General features: G+C 52.9%; 2 protein-coding genes across 3 annotated transcripts in view; both read right to left on the bottom strand.

The window, feature by feature from the left end:
* ITGB4 (integrin subunit beta 4) overlaps nucleotides 1-9,465 on the bottom strand; it is a 32,956-nt gene extending 23,491 nt beyond the window's left edge. Inside the window, exons 1-7 of the mRNA XM_054278794.1 lie at nucleotides 9,385-9,465; nucleotides 4,924-5,015; nucleotides 4,559-4,641; nucleotides 3,590-3,691; nucleotides 2,315-2,519; nucleotides 1,727-1,823; nucleotides 1,102-1,273 (exon numbers count right to left, since the gene is read on the bottom strand). Of these exons, the coding sequence (XP_054134769.1) occupies nucleotides 1,102-1,273; nucleotides 1,727-1,823; nucleotides 2,315-2,519; nucleotides 3,590-3,691; nucleotides 4,559-4,641; nucleotides 4,924-5,015; nucleotides 9,385-9,389 (756 nt within the window). The 5' untranslated portion in view covers nucleotides 9,390-9,465. The remainder of the gene's footprint in view (nucleotides 1-1,101; nucleotides 1,274-1,726; nucleotides 1,824-2,314; nucleotides 2,520-3,589; nucleotides 3,692-4,558; nucleotides 4,642-4,923; nucleotides 5,016-9,384) is intronic.
* Nucleotides 9,466-15,331: 5,866 nt separating this feature from the next.
* The window catches only part of SAP30BP (SAP30 binding protein), a 29,282-nt gene continuing 27,605 nt past the window's right edge, over nucleotides 15,332-17,008 (bottom strand). For both annotated transcript variants that reach the window (XM_054278627.1, XM_054278628.1), the window contains one exon: nucleotides 15,332-16,420. In XM_054278627.1, coding sequence (XP_054134602.1) covers nucleotides 16,239-16,420 — 182 coding nt within the window. In that variant the 3' untranslated portion in view covers nucleotides 15,332-16,238. The remainder of the gene's footprint in view (nucleotides 16,421-17,008) is intronic.

Genomic DNA, 17,008 nt, shown 5'->3' with positions numbered 1-17,008 from the left:
ACAGTGGGAGGCCCCCTGTCACAGACGTCTTTTATGGAAAATCCTTTCCTTAGGATTTTTCCTCCTGAGAAGCTGAAAGGCCTCAGGAACAAAATGTAAACATTGATTATCTGCTGCTGTGGAATGCAACAGGTGCATCTGTGATTGGTCTCATAGAGTTGTTTCTAATTAATGGCCAATCACAGCCCAGCTGCCTCGGGCTCTCTGTCTGAGCCACAAACCTTTGTTATCATTCCTTTCTATTCTTAGCTTAGCTAGCCTTCTGATGAAACCTTTTCTTCTATTCTTTTAGCATAGTTTTAATGTAATATATATAATAAAATAATAAATCAAGCCTTCTGAAACATGGAGTCAACATTCTCTCTCTTCCCTCATCCAAGAACCCCTGTGAACACCATCACAGCCCCCTAAGGTGCAGGAGCTCCCCAGAGCCCCTGAATAAAACCTTGGATTAACCCCTGCTAAGAGTCAGCCCTTTATCTTCTACCGATGTCTCTGGTGTCTCTTGTGCTGCAAAAGTGACCAGCCCAGGAGCCCTCAGCATCCTCAGGGCACGGGGCACAGAACCCTCGGGGCACAGAGAGTGTCTCCCTGCTATTGGCCGTGTTGGGGCTGCACCCCCGGTGTCTGCCAGCTCGGGACTGGCTGAGTGTCGCAGACATCTTTTCATTAAAATCCTTCCTTAGGATTGTTCCTGCTGAAGCTGAGAAGTTTCAGCAACAAAATGTAAACAGTGGTTATCTGCTGCTGTGGAACGCAACAGGTGGATCTGTGATTGGTCTCCTGTGGATGTTTGGATTTACTGACCACTCCCGGCAGAGCTGCTCTCGCTCTCTGCCGAGACACAGACCTTTGTTATTCATTCTTTTCTATTCTTAGCATAGCTAGCCTTCTGAGAACTTTTCCTCCTATTTCTTTTAGTACAGTCATAATGTTATATCATAAAATAATAAATCAAGCCTTCTGATCATGGAATCAACATTCTCGCCTCTCTCTCATCCTGCAGACCCTTGTGACCACGGTCACAGCCGAGGGCTCCTGAGAGGCTCCCAGAGGGACAGAGACAGCACTGGTTAAAAGCACAGCCCTGGCCACGCTCACCTTGCACACAGCTGTCTGCAGGATGGCGTCGAAGCCGCCCTCGGGGGGGTCCAGGTTGCCCGAGATGCGCTCCTTGCGCAGCTCCTGGCTGAAGTGGTTGATGTTGCCGGTCAGGCGGATGACGTTCTTGAAGGAGAACGGCGAGTCGGCGTTGGGCCAGGGCTCACGCAGCCTAGGACAGATGGAACCAGGGCTCCCGTGTGGGCCAGGAGCCAAGGGATGCCGGGGCGCAGGGAGAGGAAAGGTGGGGAGAGTCCCTCAAGGGAAGCCGTGGAGCTGAGCAGCTCAGCCACCAGCACTGAGAGGGAGGAGGGCAGAGATAGAGGAGACAAGATGAGTTGGTTGTGGCAGAACAGGGAAGGATGAGGGCAGAGATAGAGGAGAAGACAAGATGAGCAGTCTGTTGTGGCAGAGCAAGGAAGGTGTGAAAGCAGAGGATGACACTGCTGTCATTGTCACAGTGCTACAGCAAGCCCTGAGGGATGGGGAGACCAGGGAGGACACCAGCAGTGAAGGCTGAGAGATGGATGGAGGCTCTTGCACTGCTCAGTGAAAGCCACAGAGAAACAGAAGGCACTTCCCACTCCCTCTGCTCCCACCTCAGGGACCCACGGGGCTCACTCACTTTTCAGGTCTCATGTCTGTCTGAGGGGATGAGACTTTGTCCACAAACTTGCCAAATCCAATGGTGTAATTGGAAGTCAGGGCTTGCAGGAAGTCCGCTGGGAGGAGAGGAAAGGAAAGGGGACACGCATAAATAAAGAGATGCCGGTGGGCTCCCTGCTCCAGGGAAAGAAGTCCTTTTGTGGGCATCTTCTCTGCTGGTGGGTTCTTAGGTAAGATTCCCAAACTGTCATCTTTTAGGATCTTTGGGCTTTTATAGGGCAGAAACCTACACCCCCTTTGGAGCCCCAAAACTGGAGCTCCTGCAGTAGCACCCAGCAGGGTCAGGATGCCAGAGGCCCTGCACAGAGCAGCTCTGAGGGGCACCAGCTGGGCTGGAAGGGCAGAGCATGTGGGGATCCCTGCAGAACCAGAGAGACATCCCCGCGCAGGGCTGCAGAGAGATAATGAGAAGCTCTAATTAAAACAGACCCCTCTCAGGCCATTGCCAGCTGCATCCCTCTCCCTGGTGCTGGCAGAGGACTCGCAGCCACAGGCAGGACTGAGCTGCACAGAGCAGGCTCCCCTCTCCTCCCAGCCCTGCCCTCACCTAGGTTATGCCCCATGCTTTTGAGGTTGTCCAGATCATCAGACATGGAGTAGGAGAAGTCCATGAGGATGTAGAGATCCACAGGGCTCTCCTTGGGCTGGAAGACATCCATGTAGAAGCTCATCTCCTCACCAGCCCGCAGCCGCATGTACATGGCCTGGGGGGACACCTGGGTCCTCTGCAGGGACATGTTGATGCTGGAATTCTGTGAAGGAGAGTGACATGGAGGGGATGGACTCCATTGTCGGAACTCAGCACATCCCTCCGGGTGTCCAGAGTTGCCGAGGACCCCACTGGGGGGCTTGGAGACCCTGGCACGCAGTCCAGAACACCTGTGGGTTTGATTATGACCCGTGGAACAAATTACCAGCTTTGTATGAGGACATGAAAGTCACAGAAGTTTAAATAGTATAATAATAAAATTATCACTGGGTGAAAATGTAGATTTTAGGATTTTTGGTATGGGGGTTTTGGGGACAAGATGGAGGAACTCGGGCATGTCCAGCCTTTCTCCTTCTTCTTCTTGGTCTCCATCTTCTGCAGTGATGTTGGCACTTTGGGATTGGTTTAGAGTAGAAGCTCATTGTCTAACATAGGTGATAGGTATTGGAAAGTAATTGTAAATATGTTATACATAGTTTGTAGTATAAAAAGATAACACCACCTCAGGGGCGGTCAGAGCACCTGTGTCTGCCCTGCTGAGCAGATCTCAGCTGGGCACAAAGAAAATTTTATAGATAAGAATTATTAAACAATTTCAAGACCAAAAACTGAAGAGCTCTGAGTCGTTCTTTGGAAGCACAGGCCAAAACAGAGACCTTTCTCACACCTCGGGGTAGCAATTAACAACCACAACCCGAGACTCCATCTCCAGCATGGTGCAACACGGAGGAGACAAGGAGCAGGGAGATGTGTGGGAAGTACAAATCAGGGATGAGCACATCACCCTCCTTCATGCGCTGTCCAACAGCCTCCCCACAGCCACTCGTGTCCAGCCAGGCACCTCCTCCACAGGGATGTGAGCATTTTGCTTACATCTGCTTTGTCTGCCAGGGCACCCCAGCCTGGACCAGGACCAGTGGCCCACAGGTCCCCCAGCTGGCCAAGACATTGCTTTTGAGTAGACCCTACATAGATAGCGATCTGGGCTTTGTATTCTGCCTGCTGAGGAGCCTAGAGAAGTATGAAGGACCCCTCAGGAGAGGCTGAGGAGCCTAGGGAAGCTGAAGGAGCCCTGAGGAGAGGCTGAGCACGGGCTGTGTCCCCAGCACGCACCTTCAGTGTGCTCATCTCCCCCTGGGTGTACACGATGCTGGCCTCGCCGCAGCCCGAGCGCAGCAGGTTCTCCCGCAGGTCACAGCGCGGCTCCTCGAAGCTCTGCCAGGGAGCAAGAGCAGCATCAGAGCCACAGAAACCACCAGATCCACTGGGAAAGGGGGAAATACACAGGGCAGGAAGCAGGGTCCTGTGCCTAGAGCATTAGGAGCCTCTGAGAGCAGGAGAGGGGCAGAGAGATGGGTCCTGTGAGAGATGTTCTCACACAGAACCACCAGCTGAAATGTGACCACCAGTGAGTCACTGGGTTGTGCGAGATAAAACTCTCCCTCCATCCCTTGCACACACAGTTTCTGGTGCATTGCCATTTTCTGATAAACCCCTGTATTGCTGCAATTCTGCCCTGGACTTCTGTTGCAGACATGTTTTATGAAAAACCCTTTCCTTAGGATTTTTCCTCCTGAGAAGCTGAGAGGCCTCAGGAACAAAATGTAAACATTGATTATCTGCTGCTGTGGAATGCAACAGGTGCATCTTTGTTTGGCCCATGTTGGATATTTGTAATTAATGACTAATCACTGGCTTGGACAGAGTCTGAGACAGCTGCCTTTGTTATCATTCCTTCCTATTATTTTCTTAGCCAGCCTTCTGATGAAATCCTTTCTTCTATTCTTTTAGTATAGTTTTAATGTTATATATATCATAAAATAATAAATCAAACCTTCTGAGACATGGAGTCAGATCCTCGTCTCTTCCCTCATCCTGAGACCCCTGTGAACACCGTCACAGGCTCCCCTCCCTCCCTGTGTTCCACCCCATAAGGAAATCCACATTGCAGCCTTCCCCATCTGGAAGAGAAGCTGGACCCAGCAGCTGCCCCTGCTCCTGTGTGCCTGTCCCAGTGAGGGCGGTGGGATCCCCCCTCAGCAGGGTGGCAGAGGAGCCCCAGGCTGCCCTGCAGGCTCTCACCTCGTCGGTGCAGAAGGAGCAGTCCTTGTCCACGCGGATGCACTCGGTGCAGCTCTTGGCCCGGGACAGCACACAGCGGTTGTCTGCCAGGAAAGATCAGGGCATCAGGGGTGGGGAGAACAAAGGGAGCTGTGGGAGAAAGGCTGATCCCATGGCAAAATGGAGGTTTTGCCTGGTTTGTGGAAAGTGGCTGCAAAAGAGCAGCGGGGTAGCATGGGAGGGTCCCCAAAACTGGGGAGATGGAAAACAGCAGGAAAAGCCCACAGCAGGTGCTCTCCACATGAAGACTGGTGTTTCTGGGGGCAGGACAGGTACACACAGTCCCCAAGGGAGGTGGCAGACAGGGCTAGCATGGCTCCACTCACTTTTGCTCCATTGGCAGACGCTGGTGGTGCAGAGCAGGGACAGGAGGAGCAGCCTGGCACACGCCCAGGGCAGCACATTCATCCTCTTCCTCCTGAAATAAAGGGATTGCTGCATTGCAGAGAGCCAAGAGGTGGAAATGGACCTGGATATGACCAGGGCAGTTCCACAGAGCCCCTTCCCAGCCCTGCCAGGGTGGGACAGCCCTCACATCCCCAGCTGGAAACAACTGCTGAGCTCTGCAGGGCAGGGCACAAAGCAAACCAAGGATGGCTTGTGCTCTGCTCAGGCAGCTGCAAAAGGCTCAAAATCCCCAGCAATGCCACCCCAGTGCCTGGAGTTGGGGTGCACAGCTCGACATCAGGGGTTGGTGCAGCTGGAGCACAGGAGGCTCCCAGATAGAGCCCAGCACCCTCCACACATGTGAGCAAAGCCAAGACATTGCTTTTCCTGGCAGGTTAGGGAAACAAAGCAAAACAAAAAAAAAGGGAAACAAAGCGACTGTCCATATCTCTCCCCAAAAGCAACACTGACCCCTCCCTTCAGCTATTTCCTATCACACTAAGAGTTTCCAGGATGGTCAAACCAACAATAAAGAGAGGGTGAGGTCTTGGGAAATGCCAGGCTTGGAGCTTTGGAGTCGTTGAATGAATCTGTGGTTTTGAGAGCCTGGCAGATCCCCTTTGTCCTGCCCAGGGCAGCAGGACCCCTTGATGGACACAGAGGTCAAATCCTAAACAGAGTGAACCATTCTCCCTGCACCACACGTGACTGAGAAAACTCAGTGCCATCCAGAAGTCAGCACTTGGATGTGGTAAACAGAAGGCACAAAGCTGGAACTGGAGTTCTGCAGCTGCTGTGCCAGAGGCTCGTCCTCACACCCAGCAAGGGCAAGCGAGACCAGTCTAGGAAAAAACAACAGTGTAAAGATATCATTAAAGCATCTCATCCTGGTAGATGCAATTGTGAAATATGAAATGTGAATGAATTGTCTTATAGCTTCTTGCTGTGCCAGCCCTGACTCTAAAGTGAAAAGAATGAGAAAACCACTGGAAACAGGGAAAGGAAACAGGAAAAGTTGTTGTGTGGGCAGTAAGGATGCCCAAGCTCCCCGAGGGACACCCAGCACACAGAGCAGTCACAGAGACTCAGCCACTCACAGCATCCCTGGGCTGCAGGGAAAACCCAGCCTGGTCTCAGCAGCAGCAGATCACACCTGGCCTCTGCAGCCAGGGAACACATCGAGTGCAGCAATTGCTGTGACAGGGCTCAACCAAACCAGCACTGACAGCACAGCACCCCGCTCCTGGCGGCTGCGCTTGGCTCCGTGTGAGAGCCACTGGCAGGACCCTGGTTCATCCTGGCAGCTGTGCCCAGAGGGATTCACCACAGCCATCAATGCCCAGGGGCTGAAAGAGACACACGGGGGCCTCAGGGCAGCGTCTCTGCAGGGAAACCCCAGGAGCTTTGGGCTGGGAACCACGGGGAGCTTTGCTGCTCCTCAGGACCTGTGGCCAATGTGCTGTTCTGCCAATGAGCTGCTTTTTTCATGGGTAAAGGTACCAGCTGAGCAAGGGAACTCCTGTGCTTCCCTCCGTGCCACACTGGCAGCCAGGCCATGTCCCCAGTCGGGCCCGTGGCAGGTTTGGGGGGTCCCTGTCCCCCCAAGCTCTGTGGCAGTGCTGGCTCTGGGGCCAGCATTGCTCACCCAGGACGTGCCTGTGGCCTCCTTCAGGGACAGTCCTCACACCAGCACTCTCTGGCAAATATTGTGTCCCTTGCTACCGACACAGGCAGATTTTGAAGCCAGGAAAATCCCTTTTCCCCTTGCTCTGCCCAGCCCGGGACAGTGCTATGGAGGTACCAGGTAAAGGTGGGATGAAAGGGCAGGGAAGGAATCCCCAGAGCCCGTGGAAGGAAAACACATTTGAAAAGTTGAAAACATCACCTGAGCACCCAGCAAATCCCACCATGGCATGAGGCACAAGGAAAGGACTGAGTATGGAACCAGACTCAGCTCACAAGCACCTAGTGCCTCTTCCCTTAATCACCAGCTATGAAAAAGCCACCAAGGAGCGGATGGACACACCCTGGGCCCCAGGCTCATAAATTGCCATCACGTCTTTTCAAGCGCTGAGATAAAAGGCCATAAAACCCTGCTCAATATCAACGTTCTGCTGCCCTGTGAGCCACCAACCTTCAAGGATTTTGCTGGGCAGATGCCAGCCTGCTGGGTGCTGGTGGCACAGAGCATGGCCACTGGGGAATGCAGCTGCAATATTCCTGCAAAAATATGGGAGTGGCCACCCCTTGCTTTCAGAAGCGTCCTCTGGAAGGGAAAATGCCACTTCCACTTCAGGAAAGCTGCAGGATTTGGTTGGGTTTTCATGACAACAACGACAACAAAAAATAAATGCATTCAGTTGTTCAAAAACAAGGAGAAAGAGCAGCTCCTGGCTGCACATAAACTTCCTACCATTTCCCAGACTTGCTCCAGCATTTCCTCCTGGTCTCCTCTTGCTCCCCCAGCCTTTGCCCTGCCCCTCAGCACAGCCAACAATCCTGCTCCAGGAATATGCCAAGAACCCCTGAGTCTGGAGAAGGTGGGGCTAGGTACCTCATCCCCAAAAACCCAGGCAATGCTCCAAACAAACAGCCCAGGGGATCAGGGACACAGCTCCTGTTCTCTCCCCGGCACATGTGGTGGCACAGAGCTGCTGGGACCATGCTCCAAAACTTGGAAATTATCAAGCCAGGCTCCCCAAAGCCACCAAAAACTCGACCCACAAATCAAATAATTGTTTGCCTCCCCCATCCATTCCTCCCCCTTCCCCACTGGTGCAATGGGACAGAGGACAGGGCTGGAATGGCAGATGGGAGAGCAAGGAGCAGGTTGTGATGAGGCACAGAGCAACAGCAGGAGCCTGGTCCCAGCTGCCACGTGGGGGACACCCGGCAGGTTGGGACACGGGAGAGGGAAAGTGAGGGAGATGCCCAAGCAAGGAGCTCCCAGGCACAGCCTTTCCTCTCTTGGGTGGGAATTGCTCTGTTCATGGCTGCAGGGCATGTGCAGGGCACTGACCCTGGTCCGTGGCATCAAGGACCATCCACATGTCCGTGTGTGCTGAGGATGGGCAGAGCAGCCACAGCCCGGGGGATCAGGGACACAGCTCCTGTTCTGTCCTCTGGGATCAGGGACACAGCTCCTGTTCTGTCCTCTGCACACACGGTGGCACAGAGCTGCTGGGACCATGCTCCACAACTTGGAAATTATCAAGCCAGACTCCTCAAAACTACCAAAAACTCGACCCACAAATCAAATTGTCTCTTGCACACAAAATCCTCCTGGTCCTGTTTTGTTTGCTTTCCCCATCTTTCCCCATCCATTCCCCCTCCTTCCCCAGGCGTGCTCCTGCACCTGGGACGCTCCGTGTGAGTGTCTCCATTTGTTGTTTTCAGCTCCCATTTGAGTCCCAGACCCCAGACATGGCCCCAGCACCCTCCAGCCAGGGACAAACACAGCAGGACCCAGCCTGGGCACCCACATGGAGCTGCTGGGAGCTGTTTGTGCCAGCACCTCGGGGTATGAAGGGCTCTGGTTCCATCTCCTGTGCTGCCCCCCGGGCTCGGGCAGGGGGGAACCCCAAAAAGCAGAGGCAGGAACGGCAGGACCCTGCCTGGGGTCTGCCCAAATCCCAGCCCCTGAACCCCCCGCTCCCTCCATGTGCTCTTCCTGCCACTTTCTCTGCTCCTTTGGCCCCTCAAGACACTTTTCCCTCCTTCCCCTCCGTGGGTGCTCCTCATCCCCCTTTGCCCCACGCCTGTCAGCCCCTCACACCAACCCTCCTGTCCCCTTCCCTGTTCCCTGTCCGTGCCAGATCCACCGATTTGCAAACACCCCAACACCAGCAGTTCAGCAAAGCCCACCCTGAACCCCCCACTCTCTCCTGGCCTTTTCCTCCGGGATCTCCCCTTCCCTTGCTCCCCCCTTTCAGGGGCAGCCACCAGGTCTGGAAAACAGCCCCGGTGGGCTCCGGGGGTGGGAGGCACCCATAGCCCGGCTGGCCTTGCACCGTTCCACCCGTGAGAGCTTTCCCTGGGGCCAGCTCCGAGGCCCCTCAGCCTTTCCCCTGGATCCGAGGGGCAGGGCAGCCCCCGGAGCTCCATCAGCGTCCCCAAAGGGCTCTGCTGGCCGTCCCAGCCCGGACCCCCACCCGAACACCCGCGCACACAAACCCGGAGCCGAGCGGCCCCCGAGCCCGGCCCGGCCACCGGCGCTGCCTTTCCTGCCAGCCCAGAGGCACCGGACGGGACAAACGGAGGGAACCGGCGGGCAGGGGCTGCGCCCCGCGCTCCGTGTCCTGCCCACCTGCCCGGGCACTGATTCACTGCCCGCTTCATCAACGCAGCCAAGTTGGAGCGAGCTGGACGCTGCAGAGCGCAGATGAATTAATTCCACAAACCTCATTAGCGCCGGGTCTGACTCAGAGTCCAAATCTCTGCCGCAGCCCGAATAGCAGCACCGCGCAGCGAGCCGAGAAACTCTCCCGAAGGCAGAGGGGGAGCGCGCTGCTCCGCTGCTGCCGCTTGGTTTCCAGCTTTGGACTTTTCTTTTCTTTTTATTATTTTTTTTTAAATTATCTTTCTCCCTCCTCTCTATTTTGTGTCCCTTTCTCTTTCCGGTTAAACGTCAGGTCCCGGTGCGGCGGGGAGCGCAGCCCGCCCGCGATCCCTCATAACTCCCTGCGGCCCCTCAGCCAAAAATCCGCTTTGTTCTCGCTGCCGCCTCGCCCTGCCGAGGGGCTGCCAGGGCAAATGAGCTCGGATCCCAGGTGAGGAGAAGTTTTATCCCGGCGGGAGGGAGGAGGGGGTGCCCGTGACGCAGGGCTGGCATTCCCGGCTCCCTGCACACCTGGCCGGGCGGGCACAGCCTCCGGACCCTCCCACAGGAGCGGCGCTGGGAAAGGGCGGCGGGACGGGAGCCCCGAGGGGCTGCTCGGCTTCATCTGCTGCTCGGGGCAGAGCTGAGGAGCTCCCCGACCTCCCGAGGCAGGGGTTTCTCCTCCCGGTTCCCCCCTGGCACCACTGGGAGGTGTCACCCTCGGAGCTCAGGTGAGCTCCGAGCTTTCCTTGCTGGAATGTCAGGGAAATTTCTGCCCCGACAATCGGCAGATGCCGAGCCCGGCCTCGGTGCTTTGGGTGCAGGGAGGATGGGTCAGCACCCTGCTTCATCCAGGGGGTGGGCACAGCAGAGCACTCCTCACCTGCAGAGAATCTGCCTCAAGATTGTAGCACCACGAATGTTCCCATCCATACCTGCATCCCACCATGGTCCAGGGCTGCCACGAGCAGCAATCCCACAGCTGAGTGCAGTCCTTCTGCTGAGCTGGATCCAAAATCCCTTCCCCAGTCCAAAGAACAGCAGAGGAGGGTTTAGAGTTCAGGTGAGGCTGGTTTCCTGTCCACACCACCCTTTTGCTTTGGAGCCTGGGGTTGCTCACAGCTCAGAACCAGCCACGCTCTCCACAGAGCACAGCACACACGTTCTGGAGTAGATGCAATGGCACAGGCTGGATTTTGGCTCCCTGATAGATCCTCACAAGGAAAACTGCATCCCCCGAGCTTCAACACAAACAATAGCAACAGCCAGATGGAAAATGGCACATTTCCTGCCTGACTATGAGCAGGGCAGTTTTGCCCTCCTCGCTCAATGTGGCATAACAGAGGCTGCTGCTCTCCAGAACTGATCGAAAGGTGAGGAGCATGATTCCTTTCACTACAAGAAATTAGGAAGCTCAAGTTAATATGTGCAAACTGCCTTAGCCCCAGGATAAAGGAGGATGTGTTTGTGTCATTATAAACTACAGCAAATGGGAAACAGGCAGGGGTGCTGGGGGAAGATGGCCCAGGCAGTTTAAATCTGGCATTTCTGAGTTTCCCAACACATAACTTGGCAACCCCAGTCCTTTGGGAGATGTGATTTCCTAGAGTTAAAATAAGGTTCTGAAAGTGAGGGAGGTTTGCTGTTGTTTTTTTAAAAAACGTACGAAGACAGTGACTGCAACATGAGACAAAAAAAAGCAGGAGCAGGCTGTGAGTGCTGATGCTTGAGCTGCTGCTGAAGAGCAGATCATTCCCCTGGAGGGGCTGAAGGCAGAGGGTCCTGCTCTGCCTCAGGAGCCACAGCTGCAGCAGATGCTGGACATTGCAGATGAATTAAAACTGGGCTTCAGTTCCCAAGGTGGGAGGGGAGCTTGTGCTGGTGCTCACAGACCTGTCTGGTCACCAGCAGCTCCCACTGCTGCAACTTTCCTCTTTGAGGTAAGCAATGCTGCCACGGCATTGAAAAAGCCAATTTAGGCCGCAAGAAGCGTCGCGGTAAAAATCCCAGTTAATTCAGTGATGGATCCCTAACAGGAATCCTGAAGCCAACCAGAAAAGCTCATGAGAGCCCAGCTTGCACCACAGTGCTCGGTGTCCTGACTTTCTGGGTGTCCTCCTTTCTCCACCTGAGATGGAGAATGTTCATGCTGCCTCCTGTAAAGGATCTCTGGTGTCACCTCTGGTGTCACCCACAGCCCCAGGGTTTCCTGACACCCTCTGGGTCCCCTCCATCCCTCAGCCTGGAGCAGCCAGGAGGGACCAGCTCCCTTCAGCCTTCCCAGCTGCTCCCTCTGGGTGCTGCCAGAAGAGCTCAAGATACCAATTTTGCACCTTTCTTTGAAATATGGCCCCCCAGCACCTAAGAATTCCCAAGCACACGTAACATAAGTTGTCTCAGAGCTGTAACTGGGCTGCTTTTAAATTTTCAGAGCTGATAAAGGCACTTTTCCAATATAAGACAACTTCACCACCTCATTTTTAGGGCAAAAAATCAGAGAGGAATTGGAAATTTTCTGTAAATACTCATGAGAATATAAAAGGTTTTAATTTCATCTTGTCCTTAAAAATAAAAGGTTGTTTAATTGTTTAATGAGTTGTCTTTCAGGCAACTTCTCCAAATTACTTCCACTAGGGAAAAACACTGGTTGAACCCAAGTTCTTGCCTTGGTTCCATACCTTCCCTGCCAGCTGAATCAGGCTTTTGTCACACAAATTTGCTGTTTTTTAGAACAGGGGACAGGGATTTCAGAGGCAGGGTGAGCAGATTTCAGTGCAGAGGGCTCCACCACAGCTCACAGCCACATCTGTGGTGAATCTCACATTTGTAAATCAGTGAACTTCTGTGGTGGCAACGTGGCCTAGAAATTTTTGCCCTAGGAGGAAAAACATGTAGTTTTATAGCTCACATGAAATTATTGCTCTCTCTGCTGTCTACCAGTCTGAGTGCCAATTCCTGATAATTACAAGTGATTTCAGGGTTAATTATTTTCTTTTTTTTTTTTAATGCCACGCCAGCTTGCAACAGAGCCTTTCTTCTTTCTGTCCTGCCACCACAGCATGCCTGGAGACAGCTTTGGGGCTTTCTCTAGGTCTTTATTGTGCAGTTACAGCCAAAATGCTGCTGGCTGGAGCACATTCATCTCCTTTTTAAATTCTGTAACAACACACATTACTAAAAGAAAAATAAACACTTAATCCCATCACTGCACTGTACACTGTAGTGACAATATCCTGCCATGTGGCCCAAATAAAAGGAATGTGTAATAATGTATTATTAATGTACATTAACGTGCACATAATTTATTGCACTAAATGGTGCTTAATATAATTCCCTGTTCAATTCAAAGTGCCAGATGAAATCCTGCCATATTTTCTCCCTCAGCCTTTCCCCCAAGGCAGCATTAACTACTCGTGCCCCCTGTTTTCCTGTAGATGTTCCTTGTCATGAACATGTTCCTAGAGGAAAACCTCTCTGATGAACATCCTTGATTAAAATTTCCCTCTGGGACAGACTGGCAGCAAGAGGCAAGTGGGGCATAGAAACAACCCCAGAGGAAAACCTCAGTGAAGGATCAGCCTGGGACACTCCTGTCACCCATCTGGGGACAGCAGGGCCTTCCAGGATCCGCCAGCACCTCACCCAGCTGCCAGGGGCTGAACACACACCCAAGTCTTTATGCAAAAACACAAAACCTTTCCCTGTGGAACCCCAGAGCTCTGCTGTTTACCAGCAGCACAGAGCAAATAAACACAGAGCAAATATTGGAAGTCATTGGTGTCCGTGGATCTCGCTTGGAGCAAAAGGAAGGAAGTGGAATATAAACAGTCAGAGAACAGCAGTGCAGGGAAGGCTCAGAGGTGGAAATCTGCCCTGTAAAAGCCATGCAGGAATGTGCTGAGGCAAACGCTCCCCCCAAAGGGAAGAGGAGACTTTGGTGGAACTTTGTTGCCCTTTCAGGGGGTCTTGAGCCTCCACAGCAATTTATTTACCTGAACATTTAACATTAGAGAGTCTTGGGGAGCCCTGCTGAGGAGATCTGTGTTTCTCACTCCCTCTCTGGAGATATTCCAGAGCTGTCTGGACACAACCCTGTGCCAGCTGCTCCAGGAAAAGCTGCCTGAGCAGGGAGCTTGGGCCACTGCAGCCCTTCCAGCCTCACCCACCCTGTGATTGCCTGCAGGTACCAACTCTGGGCTTTCCCTGCTCACACCATTCCCCAGGAACGAGCAGCACATACCCTTTGATGGCTCTCTCGGCACATTACAAAGCCCACCTGTTTGAGGGGTTCCACAGGAGCTGATTTCTCCCCTGCCATGGAGAAGGGCTGGAAAGGAGCTCGTGCAGGTGTTGGCTGCAGCCATCACCTCCCTCACTGCTGGAGCTGTCATCAGCAAAGCCTTGGCATGGCCCAAAGCCTTGGCAAGGAGGGCTCTTTCTTTCATTTTTTGTTCATCTCAGTGCACAGCTCCCCTAAAGCAGACAGTGCAGCAGCAATCCAAGTCAAACATTGCTTCAGGTGCTGCCATTGCACGGTTTGAGGTGGGGCTGGCAAGGGCTGCCCTCCCCACCTGCTCCCTCAGCCCAGCAGCGCCCAGGGAGACAGAAAATAAAAGCGAGTCCCGAACACACAAAATCCCTTCCCACACCAGCATCAAAGCAGGGCAGGTCTCTAAAGCACAACAAGCAAATGGGAGAGAAAATCAACACCTCAGGGCATGGAGGTGGAAGAAAAGACTTCAGAAGGGAGAGGGAGAGCACAACCAACTCTGCCAAGGATGAGTTCATTACTGCAGCTCCCCTGCCTCTGCTGGGGCAGACACACAGACCTGAACGTGGAGTTTCAGCTGAGACAAAGCTCCTCGAGATATGAGACACCCCTGCTTAGGAAGGAGATAGGCAGAGAGAAGCCCTGTGGTGTTCAAGGAGCAGAGACTAACTTTTGGACTAAGGAATGATGAAAAACTCTGGTTTTACTCTCCTGGGTATGGTTAGCATCCCTTTGGAAGGAGAGGTCAGAACGAGTATCTGCAGCTCTCAGAGCCACCAGTGCAGCTGAGCAGTCACTGCTGCAGCAGCATAAGGAATTTATCTCAGTGCCAGCTCTGGGTTTGCCTCGGGGCACACTGGGCACAGCTGCAGTGCTCCAGGGCTGTTTGGGCACTGACACACCCAGCAGGGCTCACACAGCCACAGCTCCAAAGCAAACCAGCCCAAGCTCCTGTCTGGGGTTTCAGGCCAGGAAGGATCCTCCTCCCTCAGGACACCTCCCCTGTGTGCCTGAGGGTCCCTCCAGCTCCTCTGGGGCACTGACTGACCACAGCCCAGGGCAAGCCATCATCCTGTCCAGTGCCATTTTCAGAGCTGGGAAAAAGGCATTTCCCTCAGAACTGCAGTTTCCAACCTGAGGATCAATCTATTTATTACCTCTGAGTTATTGGCTGCAAGTTTGTTATAGAGGGGTTGGCATCCTCACTTCAGCTTTTTTGGGGGAAGAAACCCAAACCTAAATCAAGCCTGTTTCAAGCTGCTTTCTCCACTGCAGACAGCAAACACTGACTGCTGGGATTCAGAGGGAACTGCCAGGGAACAGCCCAGTCCTGCAGGTCTCTTGTAGCAGAAGCTGTTACTGCAGGAGTCTGGAAGCTGCTGCTCCAGGGGTCCTGGATGCACAGATGCCTTTTATTTTTATTTTTTTTTAAGCTTAAATGACCACCAGGACAGTGTTTAACATGTTGGAAAATTATCTGTCTACAAGCAGGATATCAACCTATTATTTCTACCTTAAGTCTCCATAAATGCAAAGTCTTGATCAGGACTGACACAAGCTACAGAAAAAAAAAGGAAAAGCAATCCCAAACCACTGAATTCTCAGAAACTTACACTTTTGCTGATCAGGCAACCATCTCTCCTATCACTACTTTGTACATTAGGACAAAGAGGCTCTGGGTAGAAATTTAACTGTGAAGAAATGCAGACACATCAATGACACCAGGGGCTTTTTAAAAAGACTTCTCAAATTTTATTCAACAAAATTTTCAACTGAAAATACTTTTTCACAACAGTGGAGCAAGCAGTAACTGCCATGTGTGCATTCACAGAACATCACGAGCTAAATCAAAGATGGACAATGTCACAAACAGGGTCAGACACTCTGCTCTGCTTCTGTCCAACCTCACTCCGTGGCAATGGAAGTGTTTCTGCACAGGTCTGAGCTCACAAATCAAACCTCTACAGCTTGAGGGTTCTGCATAGAAATCTCCATCCCTGTGAGATGGTAACAGGATGTTCCAGCACAGCTTCCTCAAGAGTTCCACAGTTCCACACGTGGTCACTAAGGTCTACACAGAGAGCACAGGGTACAGGTGTCAGTGCTGGAACAAGGAGTGAGCCTACACTCACTGATGGAGTTTTCTTCAAGTCTCTGCTACACATCTGGACGTGGACACTGAGTGGTTTTCTCTGCTTCAACTCCCTCAGAGCTGAGCTGGCTCTGGAGGGAGGCACCTACACAGGCTGCAGGCAGCCCTGGAGCACCACCCTGCACACACAGGGGTAACACTGACAGTCTTTCACTGCTTGCCCTTTTCATTTATTTTCTTTTTCCCCCCTAAAACAAACTTGCAGGTAGGTAAGACCTCAATGCAGCAATTAATAAGCAAACTTTTACAAGCTGACTCCAGATGCCACCTTCCTCCAGCACAATACAGGCAGCCTGGGTCTTCCCCCAGCAAGCAAAGGCAGAGGCATGGTGGGCAGAGGTCCATTCCTGTGGGCACACAGCTGGCATCCTGCTCCTGCCCCCAGCCTTCCAAAGGGGAACTGTGAGCTGCTTCAAAGAATCTTGTCATCTTTTACCAAAGGAGAAATCCACCCCTCCCTTCCAAGGACAGTGGCTTCAGTGACAAGTCCAAGGCTCCAGGCCCAGCACAGCAGTCACTGCTTGGCCTTTTTTACAATGGTGCCCACAGCTGAGATCACCGTGGTTTTGGAGCCACTGGCACTGGTGGTCACTGTGACAACCCCTGGCAGGGTGGCAGTGGTGGTGAGGATGGTGGGCTGAGCTATCGTTGTCACGGGGATGGCAGAGTCCCACTTGCTCTTCCTCTTCTGGGCATCTGTGGATTTGATTAAAACAAGCACACAAGGATTAGCAATACATTAGAGGTCACCAATCCCCTCTTAACACCCTGTCTTGTCAACCCTTAATATCCCACTACCTGACTAGACAGCTTCCCCTCACACCAATTTCAGGATACACTGGCAGTAAGCAGTGAGGAGGAAAAGCAACTTTTCTCGGGGTATCAGGAGTCAGAGCAGAACTCTAGACCTGAACTCCAGCAAAAGAGGAGATAGGATCACTCCCTGCCCCAAAGCAGATTGAATTTCAACAGAGCACATGAATCCCACTTGCTCAGCTACAGGCACTGGACACACTCATCAGCCTCCAGTGGGTTTTGCCCCTCCCCTCAGTTTCCAAGGCAGGAGAATGATTTCCAGGGTTTCCAAATCTCAGAATCTATCAGTCCCAGGAATACAACCACAGATAGCAGCTGGTTTCCTGACCCACTAATAAGTCTCTCCACCATCCCACCTGGCCATTCCACTTCAGAAGGACAACCATGAACTACAGGGACTACAGGAGAGCTAGTCCAACACCCCCCAGCAGAAACACTCCCCTGCCTTATCTACAGGATCACTAAGGA

This window comes from Melozone crissalis, unplaced genomic scaffold (genome assembly GCF_028551555.1).
Source record: "Melozone crissalis strain CALT ecotype California unplaced genomic scaffold, PUWL_Pcris_2 ptg000026l_1, whole genome shotgun sequence".
Classification (NCBI taxonomy): Eukaryota; Metazoa; Chordata; class Aves; order Passeriformes; family Passerellidae; genus Melozone; species Melozone crissalis.
Note: the sequence above shows the minus strand (reverse complement) of the source record. Positions and strands in the feature narration are given on the sequence as shown.